The sequence below is a fragment of the Scyliorhinus canicula genome, chromosome 7, assembly GCF_902713615.1.
Source record: "Scyliorhinus canicula chromosome 7, sScyCan1.1, whole genome shotgun sequence".
NCBI classification, from domain to species: Eukaryota; Metazoa; Chordata; class Chondrichthyes; order Carcharhiniformes; family Scyliorhinidae; genus Scyliorhinus; species Scyliorhinus canicula.
Window position 1 is genome coordinate 69,155,533 of NC_052152.1, and position 20,222 is coordinate 69,175,754.

At 46.7% G+C, this 20,222-nt stretch overlaps 1 protein-coding gene across 5 annotated transcripts in view; it reads right to left on the reverse strand.

The window, feature by feature from the left end:
- LOC119969047 (limbic system-associated membrane protein-like) overlaps window positions 1-20,222 on the reverse strand; it is a 1,027,481-nt gene that overhangs the window by 610,596 nt on the left and 396,663 nt on the right. For all 5 annotated transcript variants that reach the window (XM_038802219.1, XM_038802218.1, XM_038802217.1 and 2 more), the window contains exon 2: window positions 6,064-6,296. In XM_038802219.1, coding sequence (XP_038658147.1) covers window positions 6,064-6,296 — 233 coding nt within the window. The remainder of the gene's footprint in view (window positions 1-6,063; window positions 6,297-20,222) is intronic.

Here is a 20,222-nt window from a genome sequence, read left to right on the forward strand (position 1 = left end):
CCTGGGCTGTTCCCCTGGCACCAAGCATCCTAACCCCCACACGCATGTGACCCAGACCGGCATGCCAGCACCCATGCCAGCCGCAATGGCTGTATGTCCTGGCCACTGATGCCATCAGCTCCCAAACCCCTGGGCTGCACGCGCCGGACTGTCTAACACCGTTGTTGTTTGTGTTTACTCCCCCCCCCCCACTGCCCCCCCCCACTCTGCCCAGAACAAGGCCGCTCACAACCGCCGGGAGCGGGAGAAGATCGGAGGGGTACCATCAGACCTGCGGACCCTCACCGTGCCCAAGCAGAGGGCACTGGACGTGGTCGGTGGCTCGGAAGAGAGGGAGGTTGCCAACGCGGAGGTCGGCGGCACGCGGCAAAGTGAGTCTCCCTGCCAGATTGTGGGTCCTCACGACAAGTGTGTGCCCACCCCATCCCCCCACACCCCAATCTCCCTCACCCCAGCCCCCACCACATCACGACTCACCTCCGTCCTGCTGTCTAACCATACAGGCTCACTTGTGTCTTACAGGACCAGCCGGGGATGGGCCAGGCCCATCTTGGGCACCGTGCCCCAGCCAGTGCCAGGGCCGGTACCCCCCCAGACAGCCGAGCACCGACGGGGAGAGCAGCCGGAACACCAGCTCTCTGCCCGAGACCCAGGATACCCGGGTCAGAGGAGGACAATGACATTCAGTCACAGCTCTCTGTAACACTGTCCACCATCTCCCAAACCTCTGTTGGGCAAATTAGTGAGGAGGCTTCCTGGAACACTCTCTGGTGCACACCACACAGTTGATCCGGTACAGCAAGTGGAGGTAGGAGCAGCCGAGGGGCTAGACGGCCGGGCAGCAGTCCGGCCCCAGGAACCAGCTGCCGCCCAGACGGGTCCCGGGCTCCTGGAACATCCAGTCCCACCCACAGTGCAGGTGCAGTCAGAGACCCAGGGATCAGAGGAGGGTATGACACCCGGATTACCGCACCTGCAGAGGCAGGTGGAGGAGTCCATCCACACGAAGGAGCAGGGGATGGTGCTGATCATGCGTGCCACCAAGGCCGAAACCGCACAGGTGGCATCCGTGGTGGAGGCAATTGGGCCGACGGTGTCAGACATGGGTCAACGGTTGCAAGGCCTAGGGCATTCTGTTCAGTCAGGGGCCAAAGCTCAGGACAGGATTTTCTGTCTGAAGACTGGCTATACCAAAATTGTTGTATTTTTTGTGCTAGATTTTCCATTTATGATGGATTGCTTTTTGAAACAGGAAGTTGTTTGAGATATTCTTGTCTGCATGGAGGCTCCAGTGAATGGCATCATGTTCAAAAGAATCTTAGCCCGAGAAGAAGAAAAAGTACTCCTGATGTCTGTTTTTCAGTCACTAAGTAATCTCAGGAGGGTGTTGGTGCAAATGACTGAGTGTTCAACTTCCAACCACAGCTTCAAATCCAAAGGCTGCTTTCCACTTGAACCTGATTCCTTTCACTGGGTGAATTCCATCAGCCCAGAGCCAGGCTGTGATGGGGTACCACGTATAAACAAAGCTTTCTACCTTTTGGAATAAAATGGCTCATTTGAAGTGTATCTATCAGCCTTGTGAAACACATTGGAATTTGGCAGCAGAAAGGCTTATAGGTCAGACAGTTCTATCCTCCAGCAATCTATATTGCAATATAAATATCTTATACCTGCATGCATGCCCTGTTAACATCCTGCATTATGAAATTCTGTATCTTGCATTTATAATAGAAGCTGCTAACATAAACTTGTCATGTTATAATTACACCCTTTCTCAGCAGAGACATTTTCTGCTGGATGGGTTGGTGTGGGAATGGTTGTAATTGCAATATGACAACTTTTTATGCTATCATAATAAATATGAACATTAGGAATTTATAATGGCAAAATAAACATACGGAAAAAGTTAGTTCGGGATATTTTAGCCCAGCTCACCTGGTGGGAATACGGTCAGAGGGCAATTAAATTCAACTGGGAGAACTTTCTCCTCAATGATCTGATATGTTTCTGTAGTTTGTAACCTGCTCTTTTGGGCATACATCTAGTTGATGTCAGTGGGGTCCTACTTTAATTACTTTCATTGTCCTACACAGATTAGAGTCTGATCACACCATTTTTGTTGTTCATCCCCAAATCATTAACTCCAGGTTATGCCAAGGCTTTGTAGACAGCCTGGAGACCTTTCTGTCTAACATCTTGTCAGTAATCTGCATTTCAGAATGCTTCTGAACGCTTAAAGCTAGGGCTAATCAAAGTCAACCACCACAGTCATCCTAAGTACTCTGAATGGAAGCTCTGCCATTTGGTGTAGCCGCAAGGGAAACATTTCATCGGAGCAGTAGGATAAGTAAACAAGCACACATGACAGGATCTGAAGGTATGCACAATGGACAATTCATTGGAATTTTGGTTAACCATTGGCTACAGATGGAATATAATAGTTTGATAATGTTAAGTTATGTTCCAGATTTGCTGTTGGTCTTTATATTTGTAGAGAATTGAAGAGTAGAACCATCATTTTAGGCTGAAGAAAGTCCAATTGATGGTGACAAGGATGGAATGGGAGGGATGGATCAGGTGCACCACTCTTCAGTGAACTTGTCTTTGAATACTCTGGCAGCTAGGAGCAGTGCTGGTTGATGCAACTCTTGGTCTTTACCCTCTTCTTGTTTCCCAGGTTGATCCCTCATGATGGAAAATTGGATATTTCTTGTATTCAAATAGCCAACCAATAATTGGGTGACCTGCTGAAACAATGGTGGCACCAATGACTTGCATAAGACCAAGGAAACATGACAGTTGCCAGGAAACTGGGTACAGATCTGCATGATTGTGCAGCCAGTAGTCATAAAAAAATGGAATGTTGTGCAAGTGGAATCCTATCATTAAATATGATTGGCTGGTGATGGGTAACAAGCAACATAAAGAGTGTTTAGGCGATGGCACTTTGGACCTCAATGAAACTGTGTGGCATGAAAGACCTAGTGTTGTTTCGTTCTACTTTTCTCTGACCAAGAGAAAAGTGATATAAGTATTCCTCCTCTTTTTTTAAAATATAAATTTAGAGTACCCACTTCTTTTATTTTTCCAATTAAGGGCAATTTAGTGTGGCCAATTCACCTACCAGGCACATCTTTGGGTTGTGGGTGTAAGACCCATGCAGACACGGGGTGAATGTGCAAATTCCACATGGACAGTGACCTGGGGCCGGGATCGAACCCGAGTCTTCGACGCCGTGAGGCAGCATTACTAACCACTGCGCCACAGTGTCGCCCTTTTCTTCCTCATGTTGTTTGTTTTGGTGACCTCCTTTTAGAGGAGCCCAAACAGACCAGTCGTGACTACAGTACAAATGTTCAGAAGGCAGTCAAAAATAGTACAGCACCAGCTGGAGCACTCGACAACAAGGACTCCTACATCAGACTCCTATTTATTGATGACAGCTTCACCTTCAATACCATTGATGAGACCATCAATTCACGCGACACGTGGTTAGAAGTGAACAGCGGTTTTAATCGTCTTACAACAGAGCCTGCCTGTGACACGATGAACTCCAGATGAACTGGCAGGCAGGCTCTCAGCATCAACCTTTATACTTCCGGTTACAGGGAGGAGCCGTGGGTGGAGCCAAGGGTGGAGCCCAGTACAAACTCCCGTACACTCCCAGTGCATCTCCCCCTAGTGGCAGAGCAGCGCAACTGCCCGTGTGCCGAGTTTACAGAGACATAGTAATACAGTGTGAATTACGCTACTGTTTAGAAGTTTAGACAGTGTGAATTACGCTACTGTGATTCACCACAACCATAATCCCAGCCAAGCTCATATCAAAGTGCCAAAACCTAGGGCTTGGCTCCTCACTGCAACTGGATCCTCGACTTCCTGACCAATAGGCCACAATCAGTAAAAATAAACAACAACATGTCCTTCACGATAGTCCTCAGTATCAGGGCCCCACAAGGCTACGCACTTAGCCCCCGACTATACTCCCTGTACACACATGACTGGGTGGCAAAATCTCGCTCCAACTCCATCTACACGTTTGCTGATAAAACGACCGTAGTGGGTCAGATCCCAAACAACGATGAGTCAGAATACAGGAGGAAGATAGAGAACTGAGTGGTGTAACGACAACAATCTTTCCCTCAATGCCAGCAAAACTAAAAAGCTGGTCATTGCCTTCAGGAAGCAAAGCACTGTATACACCCGAGGTGAAGATGGTTGACAGCTTCAAATTCCGAGGTGTGCCCATCACCAAAAATCTGTCCTGGTCCACCCACATCGATGCTACGACCAAGAAAGCACAACAGCACCTATACTTCCTCAGGAAACTAAGGAAATTTGGTATGTCCATACTAACTCTTCCCAACTTTTACAGATGCACCATAGAAAACATCCTATTTGGCTGCATCACAGCTTGATATGGCAACTGCTCGGCCCAAGACCAATAAAAACTATAAAGAGTCATGAACACTGCCCAGTCCATCACACAAACCCACCTCCCATCCATTGACTCTGTCTACACCTCCCGCTGCCTTGGGAAAGTGGCAGCACAATCATAGACCCTTCCCACCCGGCTTACTCACTCTTCCAACTTTTTTCATCGGGCAGGAGATACAAAAGTCTGAGAGCATGCACAAACAGATTCAAAAACAGCTTCTTCCTCACTGTTACCAGTCCCCTAAATGACCCTCTTGTGGGCTGATGGACCTATGGACTGATCTGATCTCTTCACACATCTTCTCTACTGAGTAGTACGACACTCCTGAATGCTTCACCTGATGCCTGTGTCTATGTATTTACATTATGTATTTTATGTTTGCCTTATTATGTATTTTCTTTTCATGTACGGAATGATCTGTTTGAGCTGCACGCAGAACAATACTTTTCACTGTACCTCAGTACACATGACAATAAATCAATTTAATTCCAAATCCAAATCAAGCAGTCAGAACTATTTTTCACGGTCAGGAAACACCAAAATGTTGACCAGCGGTCTCAAGTGTTAAACCAAGGAGTAACCATTGTGAATGGATGAGTTCTTTAAAAATTGCTGGTGAGGATTCTTCTGACCAACAGACACATGCACATGCCAGCAGACAGTTTATCACCTCGTGCGTTAGATGTTGAGGCGGCCCAATATTCAGAAGAGTTCAAATGTAAGACCTTTATTTTCATAGTTACCAGTGATTTAAATAATTCTGGTGTGCAACCTCGATGCCTACAGAGTTGCCTGATTCAATAAGTGGGCGGTGCACTTATAACATGCTGGGTGGGAGACACATGCTAATTGGAAGCTTAATTGTCTGCTTTCCACCTGAAAAATGGCAGAGGTGCCAATGAAGTTCTGGGGTCCCATGTCCAATGACAAAGGACATGGGTTTATCCTGAGTGCATCAGATTTGCTCTGTTCTGGACTACCACATAAACATATGATGTAAACAGTGGTCCTTGAAGAATTTTTCAACATACTTCTCTGAGTGTGGAACTGAAGGGAGGAGGTGCATTCCAGCTACTGCTCACAACCCACGTGATTTCCTCCTCCGAGGTCTCTGTGGCAGCACCCTAGCCGATATCACTATCTTTATGACTGGATAGCTGATTCTGGGGCTGTCACTGGCAGCCGTAGCTCACAAGTACAATCCTAATGAGGTTTGCAGACAAATCTGCTGTGGTTCTCCTGCCAAAGTCATTGGTGTGTGTTGCACTAGGATTATGTCCCAACTTGTGCGTGGTTTGGTGGGGAGGGATGAACATGGAGACATGATCCCATTTCCAGGCACACACATTTACTTTTAGATTTGAAACAATTCTCCAACTCTTTACCTTCCTGTGTGCCATGCATATGATTTATGGTTTATAAGTCTTAGCAGTCAGATAGGTATTAAGACCCATGAAATAACCTCATAAGGTGACAATTGAATGACCAACCATTCACCAAACACAGCACCATGCCTTTATAAATGGCTGCTGAATATTGAAACAGTATCGATTCCTCCTGCAGGAGCATTCATATATTGTTGTGGCAAATACTTTAGCAAATAAATGGCACAAATATCTTACCTTGTACGATCAAATGCACTTGATAGGTCTTGGGGTGATGCTGGGTCTGTACTGAGCATGTGTAAGGACCTTCATCAGATACATCCACCTGCTGAATCTGAAGGCTATACTCTAAGCGAGCACTGGTCAATAGAGTCACTCGAGAGTCCAGGGACCATTTATCATTTCCAGCAAAAATGATATTGGATCGGTTCAGCCAAGCAACCTTAGAGATCCTGTCATCAACATAGCACCTTTAAAAAAAGAACAAAACTTCCAATCAATTTTTGCAAACAATAGCAACTAAAAGAAACAGCTAAAATACCAGGGAGTTCTAATTTAAGACTCTTCAAAGCTTTTAAGCTGTTCATTCTAAGGGCTAATATATGGGAACATACTGTGTCTACATTAATTATATGGGGATAATGGATGATAACATGAAGTGCATGAAGAATATTCAATGGGCAGCAATGGATTTCAATAATTTAGCATAAACTGAGAACAAAGATTTGTCAGTCATTTGAACTCCAAAACTGGAATACTGTACTGGCACAAATCTTCAGCCAGACATCCAGCATGCTTTTTTCACACATTTATACATATGCAGCCAATCTTTATACAAAGCTATATGGCGACTACCTTTATCATCGTAGGCCAATTAGACTAGTTCTGAGTGATGCTGAGCCATACTAATTACTCAACCATGAAATATGAACCTATAAAATATAAGAGTTAGATATTTGACCTGATGAGTGCATTGCAGGGCATTTTCAATCACCATACGAGAGTACTGTATATTTCTCCTAAACTGTTTTTGACAGCACACAAACAAGTCCCAAATTAGCAATGATGAGTTTTCAAATTCATAAACTGAGACCCCAAATATTTTTCTTCAATTTCTTCCTGAAAATAATTCTTCACAAAATTAGACATCAAATATGGTTATAACAGATCAGTGATTCCAAACCGTAAGGCAATTTAAGCCAGAATGTACAAAAATAAGTTATATTTTGGAAATGCTGCAGGGTGTGTGTGATATTTTAAAATACATTTAAAGGAATCGCAGAAGACTGTCTTAGTTGGGATCAGATTAAATGAAATATTGGATATGGTTTCTTAGTTTGGTTTCTATTATGAAAACTGTAACATGTATAGAGTATCTAAGAAAATAATGCAATGAAAAACTGGTAAATCATAAATGTTTTAGTGATCTTGGATGCGATCTATCGGCTTTGCTGTGCCAGAAAAATAGCGCACCGTGGCCGGTAAATGACAGGAGACCACTCTCGGGATCTACCCAGCTCACTATGCCTCGTGAGATCTAATGGAACAAATGGATCTAACGAAACACCATGATGTAAAGCCCACCCATTGTGGGCAGGGTCACTTTTTGGCAAATCTGTATATTAGAGCGTTTCACTCCAATATTCAGTTCCCTGAGGTAACAAAAGCATTGGGATCCATCCCCTTCGCCTTGGAGACCTTGAAAGAGCACCGTTCAGTGCTGATCTCCACAGACGGAGACTAGACAGTCGCGATGTGAAGCCCGCCCATTGTAGGCTATATCACGTTTTGGCAAGTCTGCACATTAGAGCGAGACTTCTAGTCCTACTCTAACATTCAGTTCGCTGAGGTTATCAAGGCATTAGGATCCAATTCCTTCACCTTGGAGACCTTGGGTGAATGTCGTTCAGTGCTGGATCCCACAGACGGGGACCAGAATGTGGTGAATGAGATTCACATGGTATTATAAGTTACCAATGTCACTCTGTTCCAAGTATATATATGTATCAATATTGTAAGTGTAGTTGCACTACCTGACCACCAGGGGGAGTAGCTCTGGGAGTACGCGAGAGTTTGTACTGGGCTCCCCCTTGGCTCCGCCCAGAACTCCTCCCCCTGGAGCTGCTGTATAAAGATCCATGCCACAGAGTCAGCCAGCCAGTTCACCGAAAGTTCAACAGCTGACAGGCTGGCTCTGTTGTAAGTATATTAAAACCGCTATTCTAATCTTACAAGCACGTGTCCGTAGAATTGATGGTTCCATCAATTTAATATACCTACGAAACAGTCAAAGTAAATCATGGAAGCAGCCCTCAAGCCTGGACGCCTAGAACTCGACCCGCAGGATGCAGAGGCTAAAGAAAGTTTTTCCCACTGGCTGAGATGTTTTAAGGCCTACCTGGCAGAAGCCAGCACCGCTGGAACAACGGAGGAACAAAAACTCAGCCTACTGCACGCGAGTGTAAGCCACAGAATCTCCACACAGCTAAATCCGGCCGGTTCTTACACCGCAGCGCTGGCGATATTGGACAAAATGTACGTTAGGCCCATTAACGAGGTTTATGCACGCCACGTGTTTACGACTCGCCGTAAGCGGCCGACAGAAACGCTAGCCGAATTTGTACAGGAACTGAACAATCTTTCTATTGACTGTAATTATCAAGCCGTTACTGCGGCTGGTCATAGGGAGCTTGCTGTGCGGGACGTTTTCGTAGCGGGCCTTAGATCTAACTATGTGCGCCAAAGACTCTAGAAAAGGGGGCCCAGGAGTTAGATACTACTGTGGAGGCTGCTACCACTATGGAAGTCTCCTTCCGCAGCCTCACCTCATTTCCCGCGGACCCCGCGACCTCATCGTGGACCCCCGACCAACAATCCCCCCAGGCCTGTGCCGCACGGCTCCCCAGCTACCGCGCTGCCAAAGCCAGTTACTCTGCTGCCCCAGCCAGCTACTCAGCTGCTCCAGCCTGCCATTTCTGTGGCCAAAGACAGCAACCACGGCACCACTGCCCAGCCCGATTCGCGACCTGCAGCAGCTGCGGGAAGAAAGGCCACTATGCCAGAGTGTGCCTCGCGAAAAGGGCCCCAGTTTCTAACTCCCCAGTAGAGAGAACAAATCGCTCCCAACACCAGCGGGCCCGCGGGGCCCGGAACGCTGCGGCCTACGCCCCTACTCCGCCCCCTCCTGCCACGTGCGATCCATGGGGGCCGCCATCTTGGCAAACCCCCACCATGCGGCCAGCCACGTGCGACTCATGGGGGGCTCCATCTTGGACGCCATCTTCCTCGCCGCTCACCACATGCGATCCACGGGCCCCATCTGCATCTCCATGCTCAGAAAGCTCATCTGAAGACTACGACTTCCCCGGGCCCTCATCACGCGGCCCGCAACTCAGCGCAGCGATCCTGCATCAAGCTCACCAGAACGTACTGGCATCTACTCGACCGGACGCCCACTCGGAAGACTACGACTTTCCCGGGCACGCATCACGCGGCCCGCAACTCAACGCGGTCACCCTAGATCAATCCCGCCCCAAGCAGCTATGAAGTTCGATGGCGGAGGTCCAGATCAACGGGTCATGCCATGCCTCTTTGACTCCGGGATCACCGAGAGCTTTATACACCCAGAGCTGGTAGGACGCTGTTCGCTTCCTATTTTTCCTGTGAGCCAAACTATCGCCCTCGCTTCGGGCTCCCACTCAGTCTAAATCCAAGGACGCACCGTCGCTACGCTCACAATTCGAGGCGCTAGTTATTCAAAATTTAAATTTTATGTCCTGCCTGACCTCTGCGCGCCACTCTTATTAGGCCTGGATTTCCAGTGCAACCTCAAGAGCCTCACCCTCAGCTTCGGCGGGCCCCTGCCCCCACTCACTATCTGCAGCCTAGCCACGCTGCGCATCTCCCCCCTCCTCTCTTCGCCAATCTCACTCCAGATTGCAAACCAGTAGCTACTCGCAGCAGGTGATACAGCCTACAGGATAGGGTCTTTATCCGATCGGAGGGCCGACGGCTGCTCAGTGAGGGGATCATAGAGGCCAGTAATAGTCCCTGGAGAGCTCAGGTGGTGGTCGTCAAGACCGAGGAAAAATTTTGCATGGTCGTCGACTACAGTCAGACCATAAATCGCTTTACACTCCTAGACGCGTATCCCCTCCCCAGAATTGCAGACATGGTTAACCAGATCGCCCAATATTGGCTATTTTCCACGGTGGATCTGAAGTCTGCATACCACCAGCTCCCAATCCGCCTGGAGGACCGCCACTACACGGCGTTCAAGGCCGATGGCCACCTCTTCCATTTCTTCCGGGTTCCCTTCGGCGTCACTAAAGGGGTTTCGGTGTTCCAACAAGCAATGGACCGAATGGTAGACCAGTACGGGCTGCGGGCCACGTTTCCGTATCAGGACAATGTTACCATCTGCGGCTATGACCAGCAGGACCACGACGCCAACCTCCACCGTTTTCTCCAAACGGCACAGAAATTAAACCTCACTTATAACAAGTGGAAATGCGTTCTCCGCACAAACAGACTGGCCATCCTCGGCTACGTCGTGGAGAACGGAGTCCTGGGCCCAGACCCGGACCGCATGAACTCCCCCTCCCTCATTGCCCCAAGGCCCTCAAACGGTGCTTGGGGTTCTTTTCATACTACGCCCAGTGGGTCCCTCAATATGCGGACAAAGCCCGCCCACTCTTTAAGGCCACACGATTTCCCCTGTCTGCTGAGGCACGCCAGGCCTTCAGCTGCATCAAGGAGGACATCGCCAAAGCAGCCATGCGGGCGGTGGATGAATTCACTCCCTTTCAGGTTGAGAGCGATGCTTCAGAGGTAGCTCTAGCAGCCACTTTAAATCAGGCAGGGAGGCCCGTTGCATTTTTCTCCCGTACCCTATCCACTTCAGAACTCCGACACTCCTCTGTCGAGAAGGAAGCACAAGCCATAGTGGAGGCTGTTCATCACTGGAGGCACTACCTCGCAGGTAGGAGGTTCACCCTCATCACCGACCAACGATCGGTTGCCTTTATGTTTGACAACTCGCAAAGGGGCAAAATAAAAAATGATAAAATCCTTTGGTGGAGGATCGAACTCTCCACCTATAGCTACGATATTAAATATCGACCGGGGAAGCTCAACGAGCCCTCGAATGCCCTATCCCGCGGGACATGCGCCAGCGCGCAGATCAGCCGTCTGAAAGCCATCCACGTTGACCTCTGCCATCCAGGGGTCACCCGGCTTGCCCACTACATCAGAGCCCGAAACCTGCCTTTCTCCAATGAGGAGGTAAAAGCAGTCACCAGGGACTGCCCGATCTGTGCAGAGTGCAAACCGCATTTCTGTAGACCAGACAGGGCCCACCTGGTCAAGGCTTCTAGGCCCTTTGAATGACTTGCAATCGATTTCAAAGGGCCACTCCCCTCCACTAACAAGAACATTTATTTCCACAACATCATCGACGAGTTCTCCCGATTCCCTTTTGCCATTCCGTGCCCCGACATGACCTCCCACACAGTCATTAGGGCCCTGCATAGTGTCTTCACCCTGTTCGGTTTCCCCAGCTATGTGCACAGCGACCGGGGTTCGTCCTTTATGAGCGATGAGCTGCGTTGGTATCTGCTCGACAAGGGCATCGCCTCGAGCAGGACTAATCCAGCTACAACCCCAGGGGGAACGGGCAGGTGGAGAGGGAGAGCATGACGGTCTGGAAGACCGTCCTACTGACCCTGCGGTCTAGAAAACTCCAAGTCTCCCAATGGCAAGAAGTCCTCCCAGACGCGCTCCACGCAATCAGATCCCTCCTCTGTACAGCGACAAATCAAACCCCTCACGAGCGGCTCTTCATTTTTTCTAGGGGCACTACCACGGGGGTCTCACTTCCGGCGTGGCTGAGGACACCAGATCCGGTTCTCCTGAGGAAGCACGTCAGGGGGCACAAAACTGACCCCCTTGTTGAAAAGCTGCGCCTCCTCCATTCCAACCCCCAATACGCATTTGTGGAGTTCCCGGACGGTCGCCAGGACACAGTATCCTTCGGGACCTGGCACCTGCTGGATCCAGCCCCCCCCCCCACCCCCACTGAGGAACCCCTTACCCCTATGCTGCCTCCCCCTCGCGCCCCCGATTCCGCAAGCTCGCCCCACTGGTTCCACACGCCAGCACCAGCCCGCCCCCAGTGCCCCCAGTCTCCGGTCGAGCCAGAGGTGTATGAAGTTTGGACGAGACCCGCCCCGGAGTCTGCCATCGTACCCCAGCTCTAAACACCCACCCAGCCACCGCAAGAGGCTGCAACCCCGGTGCTCCACAGATCGAGACGAACAATTCGTCCACCGGACAGACTAACTCTGTGAGCCACCACCCCCGCCGGACTCTATTTTTTTCACAGAGGGTGAATGTGGTGAATAAGATTCACACGGTATTATAAGTTACCAATGTCACTTTGTTCCAAGTATATATATGTATCAATATTGTAAGTGCAGTTGCACTACCTGACCATCAGGGGGAGTAGCTCTGGGAGTACTCGAGAGTTTGTACTGGGCTCCCCCCTTGGCTCCGCCCAGAACTCCTCCCCCTGGAGCTGCTGTATAAAGATCCGTGCCACAGAGTTAGCCAGCCAGTTCACCGAAAGTGCAACGGCTAACAGGCTGGCTCTGTTGTAAGTATATTAAAACCGCTATTCTAATCCTACAAGCACGTGTCCGTAGAATTGATGGTTCCATCACAGACGGAACGGCACTCGTGGGGTTTGCCCAGAGGATCGGAGGCCCCAGGTGCTTGCCCTCTGGGCAAGGTGACACCCTGGCACTGCCAGCCTGGCACCCTAGCACTGCCTGGTAAGCACCGGGTGTTCGAGAGACCGGGACGTCATTTTAAAATGGCGCACCAATCTCATGCTGAACTCAGGAGTTCCGGTGAGTGGAGCTGAATGCGGCCTCGCGCATTCCCCACTGAGGCCCCATACCTAATCAGAAGGGCATTAGATTGCGGGTCATTTATCGGCGCTGCGAGCACCAGGAAACACGCGGCTAAACACGCTTGCTATGGGACTCTGTTCATATTTGGTAAGAACGGGCCTCTTACTTCTATTTTAGCATGAGTTTGTGTCTCAAAACAAATGCATGACAAAAAAGTACTATTAGTTTAAGTTTTCTATCACTGAGCCACTTGCACTGCGCTCACAGGTCTACTTTGGATTAAATTACGCTTTATCATTGCGAAATGTATGACTATGGTTGTTATTAGTTATAAATTGAACATTCATGACCATCATGAGGAATATATTGTCTGGCAGCACCAGCTTTGAGAAAATATTTATTTTCGGCCATTTAATCAATGTTAAACACCTCCCCAACTTTGAAAATATATCAGCTGAAACAGAATAATTCAACATTTTTCAAGATGCTATATTAAAAATCTGACTTTCCTTTCTGCAGATTAGCATAGGGAATGTGCATTTTTAGAACACAGCCCAAAATACTGCTGGTGAAAAGCTGTTATTTCATAAATGGATACAGGCTGCTTCAAGGCACTATGCAATAACAAATAACGAAGCATGCACCATGCAGTGATGAATAATGCACCTCAGAATCTGATTTAAGACACTGATTTTGGCTACCTCATCATCTGAATTTTTATGCAGCCTCCCAAAGCACTTTCTCCAATGCATTCTTTCATGGCTTTATCATTTTTCAATTTAGCAATAATACTGCATACTTTGCCTCTTCTAGTAATAGTGTAACTGGGGTTAAACAGAATTAATTTTGGTGACCTTGAAAAGCACAGAATTCAATAAGGCACATTAAACCTTTTCATACATTTAGCACACACTACTACTCAAACATTAATAAAAGAAGCCAGGAATTAATGTGCAACCATTTGTGTCATTGATAGCGACTTTGTCAAAGGATCTTTCACAATTTCTCTCCCATCCCCAAGTCTATCCTTCCTTTGATTGCACAAGGAAACTCAATTTTGTGATTCAAGAAGCAAAATAAGATATGCAAGGTAGGATATAATGCTAGCTATCTCGCATAGTGTTGCTCACAGACAAAAATATGAAAATAATTCTTTGTATTAATAACTTCCTTGGGAATGTTGACTTTGGGCGATAAATAATATGGGTGCGATAAACTTTGCTGCCTCTTATATATCTCTCAAATTGAACTGAGAATTGGGAGATATGCATATTGAGCAGCTGAATTGAAAGTCTTCTGAGGGTCTTGAACAACTGCTTTCTGGGGGTCCGTACAAATAAAATCCATAAGCATTCCCCGGTCTCTTGAAGAAGTTTAATTTTTGTATGTGATGCAAAAACATGTCTGTAATAATTATACTTTCTTTTCCAATTTGCATGCGTTATTTTTATTATGTGGTGATACCATTTCCAAAGTCAAAACTGGACCTCTTTGACTCCAGATTTTTTGCCCTTTCTGTTTCTGCCTCTCAGTCAATTATATTTAGGTTCCATTCTTGATGCTTCATTTTTGTTCTCTTTCTTTCTTTGAGACATTTTCTCAATATATGTTTATATATCTTTATATTCGCAGTTAATGGAAACAAAAATCAGGAGAGATGTTCAGCAGGTTGCCAATTCACTGTACCCTATTTTACACAATAGCATAGAATCAAAATGATGCCATTAGCCTCCTAACCTTGAGCATATCTCTGTCCTGTGGTATTGCTGTACCTGGAGAGACCATAGAGAAAGACACAAGCTTCTCCTGATGAAGCAAAGTTAAGGACCACAATAGAAATTGAAAAAAAAAACTAACGAATGCAGGCACATGCATCTGTAAGGAAAAGGAAAATAAAAGAACTGAGAAAGGATAAAGTAAAGCGGCAGTGAGAGGGGAAATGTGATCCCTAACCTCCAAGACAGGTATGTCTGGAAAGTGAATTTGATGGAGGAAATGTTCAACAAATTCTTTGATTTTGCAGGGTATGGGAGGTAATTAATTCTAACATGTTTATGAACTTGTCTTGGAAATGGTTTCCATGTTACTTATTAGTAAAATTAAAGTCCACGGTATGAAATGATCAGTGCGATTTGCAAAGGGTAGTGGTGAATTAAAAACAGAAATGCTGGATAAGCTCAGCAGGTCTGGCAGCATCTGTGGAAAGAGAAACAGTGTTAACGTTTTAAGTCTCCTAACTCTTCTTCAGTGCTGATTTATTTCAGATTTCTAGAATCTGTAGAAGTGATGAGTTGTTGGCATTGGAGGTTGGTATTTCAATGTATATTAGTAACCTGGATTTGGACATACAGGGCAGCATTTCAAAGGTTACAGCTGATACAGATGTAGTAAACAATGAGGGAAATAACAAGCCTTCAGGAGGAATCTTGTGAAATGGGCAGGAAGGTGAAGGGCTGGGATTCTCCGTTCTGGAGATTAAGTGCTGCCACCGGTGGAGAATCGCAGGAACTACCGGCCAGGAGAAATTCAAGTAATGTAAATGACTGAAATAAGGGGCTGGATTCTCCGTTCTGGTGACTAAGTCCCCAATGACGCAAAACGGCCACCTGTTCGGGGGCTAGCAGCCAGGCAGCATAGAGCTCCTGGCATGGAGAATTGCTGGGCCCATGGCCGCGTATGCACACGGCAGCAGCCTGCAGCGGCTGCACCATGCTTCATGGTGGACGCAGCCCGTGGACCCAGCCCGCAAAATTGTCCCGCACTTCGGCCAGCTCACGCGTCCTGGACTGCCCCACCACAGTGCCCCAGCCCTGAAAATGCGGATTGGTCCTCTCCCGACTGTGGACTTGCTGGACTGGGACCGCAGCACGCCATCGGGAACTTGGCGGGTTGGGGACCGAGCATCGTGTAGCGGGCCTCAGCCAATGTTCGGAGGATACGGCGCGTGGCGCACTCCTAGATTACGCCGCTTTTCAGGGGACAGAGCATCGCAAAAGCGGTGCCATCCCTGATTTTGCCGGCATCGGGGATTCTCTGCCCGTTGCCGAATGCGATTTCGGAGTCGGGGATCAAAGAATCCAGCCCAAGGATTTTCCTTATCCTACAAACTCTCACGCATCACATTGAGACAGTGGAAGTATCAATGTTACAGTGTATGGACCAGAGGTACATGAGAAAACTTTTTTTTTAAAACAGTGAGTAATTGTGCTCTAGAATGCATTGCCTAAAAGAGTGGTGGAAACAGATTTATAGTAACATTCAAGAGAGAAATAGATAAATACTTGAATGGAAAATATAATGCGGTAATGGTGAAAGAGCAAGTGAGTGGGGTTAATTGGATGGCCTGACCAATGATGATCCAATTTGTCTCCTTTTGTGCTGCATCTTAATAACAGAGGAAATAGGAGCAGGAGTAAGCTATAGAGATCCTTGTGTCTGTTTTGTCATTTAATAAGATCATGGCTGATCTTTGACCTCAGCCCCAGCTTTCCAGGTCAATAATTTGCCTTCAATTCCATGAAATTCAGCTTTAGCTGACAATCTCTTCACCAACTGCCTTCTGGAGGTTCCTACAAATAACATCCACAGCCATTTTTATTTTTTATATATGATATGAAAACATGGATGTAATAATGTTATGTTCCTCTACATTATATATGCCTGAAATGATCACTCCTTCAGTTTCTTTTGTTTCACAACAGGATGACTGAAGTAAGGAATTTCCTTATCCTTCAAACTCTCTCAAATCACATTGAGGCAGTGAAAGTATCAATATTACAACTGTATGTACTGCAGCATTGCATCATAAGATAATCCCTGTCTCAAAACCTTGATTTATGCTTCTGTGCTCCTACTCAAAGCTAGGCAAAAAACTGTGATTGTTCTAATGCCTGTGACATTTGATCCATTGAAAGCAAAACCACCATATCATGACTTTGTATTTCCTACCAAATCATTTTTAGTCAGTTCACTGTCATTTAAATTTTGTGACAACGCATCACATGATTTAGAACTATAACTAATGCAAGCATTGGGATGTGCAAATTATTCCATTTTTAAGCATTGCCATTAATTTGCCAGAGCTCAGGTCAAAGAAACAAGATACTTATTTCACTCCATCCCCAACACCCCAATTTTGACAAGTATCATTAAACATACGACTAACAATTCTCTATCTAAACCTAGTAGAAATCTGTATACAAAGGATTAACATATTATCCAGCCTATGGTTGGATCAGATTATCTACTAGTGGACAATGAGCAATGCTCAGAGTCAATTTTCTTTGCTATAGTGTAGAGATCCTCTTCCCTTGTCTTGTCGATGATAATATTTGACTGAACCAAATACAACAGCATTCAAACTACATTTTTGATAAACATTTTAAAAATTCTATATGAAGAAGCATTCTAATGATTCATTGATTCCTGTTGCACAGCTATATCGTTGTGATTAAACTAAACAGTGACACAGTGCAGGAAAGCACTGAGAAAGGGTAATTGCCTGAAAAGGTTTCATATATTTTATTCTTTTAAGCACATACCCATTTTCTTTACTTCCCACACTTGTCTATAGCTGTCATATCTTTCTTTTTCCAGGTCTGTTTAATGGATGCACAGTGGGAAGTTCTGCAAGGACTTGCCTCGGGATAGCCTAATGTGGCTCACCCAGCTTCATTTAGAGGATAATGACAAGGCAGAAGGTTTGGAAGTGCTGCTGTGCATGTGTTTCCAATGTCACTCACTGTTTAAATTGTAGTCTGGGACTGACATATCATCACATGATGCTGATATACCCCCAAGGCGTAGTATGAAACTAACGATGTACCTCTCTATCAAAATATACTACATAAAACAACATGAACACAAAGCTTGCTGATACATATACATATGTGAACGAATATGTATGCACTAGTCAGGTTTAAACAAAAGTCACTCTCTAACTTTTGTTCTGATCATTACTGCTGATAAGCAAAGCAGCAGGAATTAAAAAAAAACGATGTGCACCAAGAAACTGTTAAATTATGCATAGTGTACATTTATTGGAATATACCGGCATGAACATTACATTGAAAATGACTCAGACCTTCCAGTTTTGTCTCAGAAAATGACACAAAAGTAACTTGAGTAAATTACTAATGCACAAACACATTGCACCCGAGATCTGTATCTGACCAAAGATTTCTGCTGGGCCAAATATCTTCAAGTTGTTGAGAATTTTAAAGACCTTTATCTTGTCCCTCCTTATCATATTATCAAGAGCATAAAGTTCCTGGAGAGCAATTAGTAATTGCAGATGGCAAGCAGGGTGGTAAATTTTGAGCATTGCCATCTGTTGTCAAGTCAAGTTGGCACATAATCCGAGTGTCAGTAATGGTTAGCTGTGGCTTGAAGGTTCTTCTTCCTTGCAGATCAGATGGAATGTTGACCTTTGTAAATACCATAGTCACGTGGCACAGAGGACTATTGCCTTAAAGGTACTTCAAGTTACATAATTTTCATTTATAGAACCATCAAACAGAAATTTAGCTGTTGGGCCATTCTCTCTTGCTTGCAAACCCATACATAGATCTTGGGTTTGTTTTGGTTCCAGTTTTGCTAGCCTTTTGTTCGATCTCAGTTCCAACTTTTAAAACTCTCAAAACTCTTCCAGAAAGAACCCTTCTTGACATTTTCCTTTCACTGTCTTTGACTCTCTAAATTTCACATACGTGCCATTTTCTTGTTTTTCACCCATGCAAACTTCCAGAAAGCAAAGTGGGGGAATGTACAACTTGAACTAATTTTTAGACCAGTGTTGGAAAGCCTGTGGCCTGGGCGCCACATCTGGCTGATCTGGGATCTTAGTGTGGCCCATGGGACCTTATGTTGACAATTGCTCACATGCAGGGTCCACATTCTGCTTATTTCCATCCACTTAGTTTTTTTCCTGCAGGATGGCTGATTTGATATGTATGTAAAGCAAAGACAAGTGAAGTGAGGTGCATGCTGATAGCACAGAATGGGCTGGATTCTCTGTTTGGGGGACTATGGGCAGGATTCTCTGTTTGGGGGACTATGGGCTGGATTCTCTGTTTGGGGGACTATGGGCAGGATTCTCTGTTTGGGGGACTATGGGCTGGATTCTCTGTTTGGGGGACTATGGGCTGGATTCTCTGTTTGGGGGACTATGGGCTGGATTCTCTGTTTGGGGGACTATGGGCTGGATTCTCTGTTTGGGGGACTATGGGCTGGATTCTCTGTTTGGGGGACTATGGGCAGGATTCTCTGTTTGGGGGATTATGGGAAGGATTCTCTGTTTGGGGGGCTATGGGCAGGATTCTCTGTTTGGGGGACTATGGGCAGGATTCTCTGTTTGGGGGACTATGGGCTGGATTCTCTGTTTGGGGGACTATGGGCAGGATTCTCTGTTTGGGGGACTATGGGCTGGATTCTCTGTTTGGGGGACTATGGGCTGGATTCTCTGTTTGGGGGACTATGGGCTGGATTCTCTGTTTGGGGGACTATGGGCTGGATTCTCTGTTTGGGGGACTATGGGCAGGATTCTCTGTTTGGGGGATTATGGGCTGGATTCTCTGTTTGGGGGACTATGGGCTGGATTCTCTGTTTGGGGGACTATGGGCTGGATTCTCTGTTTGGGGGACTATGGGCTGGATTCTCTGCTTGGGGGACTATGGGCAGGATTCTCTGTTTGGGGAGCTATGGGCTGGATTCTCTGTTTGGGGGACTATGGGCTGGATTCTCTGTTTGGGGGACTATGGGCTGGATTCTCGTTTTGGGGGACTATGGGCTGGATTCTCTGTTTGGGGGACTATGGGCTGGATTCTCTGTTTGGGGGACTATGGGCAGGATTCTCTGTTTGGGGGACTATGGGCTGGATTCTCTGTTTGGGGGACTATGGGCTGGATTCTCTGTTTGGGGGACTATGGGCTGGATTCTCTGTTTGGGGGACTATGGGCTGGATTCTCTGTTTGGGGGGCTATGAGCTGGATTCTCTGTTTGGGGGACTATGGGCTGGATTTTCTGTTTGGGGGACTATGGGCTGGATTCTCTGCTTGGGGGACTATGGGCAGGATTCTCTGATTGCCGATGCCATGTTCGGCGATTAGCCATTTCTCGGATTTTCCACCCCCTCAAAAATGGCATAATCGCTGACGCCACACACTGTTGGGATGGCCTCAGGACATCACCTGACGCCCTCCTCCAATGCTCCACCCCCGAATGGCTGACTTCCTGCGCCATCGGTCACGTGTCTTCTCAGTTTTCGGGGACAAAGCACAAAGGAAAGTATCGCACAGGAACAGGCCCTTCGCCCCCCCCCCCCCCCAAGCCTGCGCCAACCATGCTGCCCGTCTAAAGACAAATATTCTACACCTCTGGGGTCCATATCCCTCTATTCCCATCCTATTTATGTATTTGTCAAGATGCCCCTTAAAAGTCACTATCATCCCTGTTTCCACCACCTCCTCCGGCAGAGAGTTCCAAGCA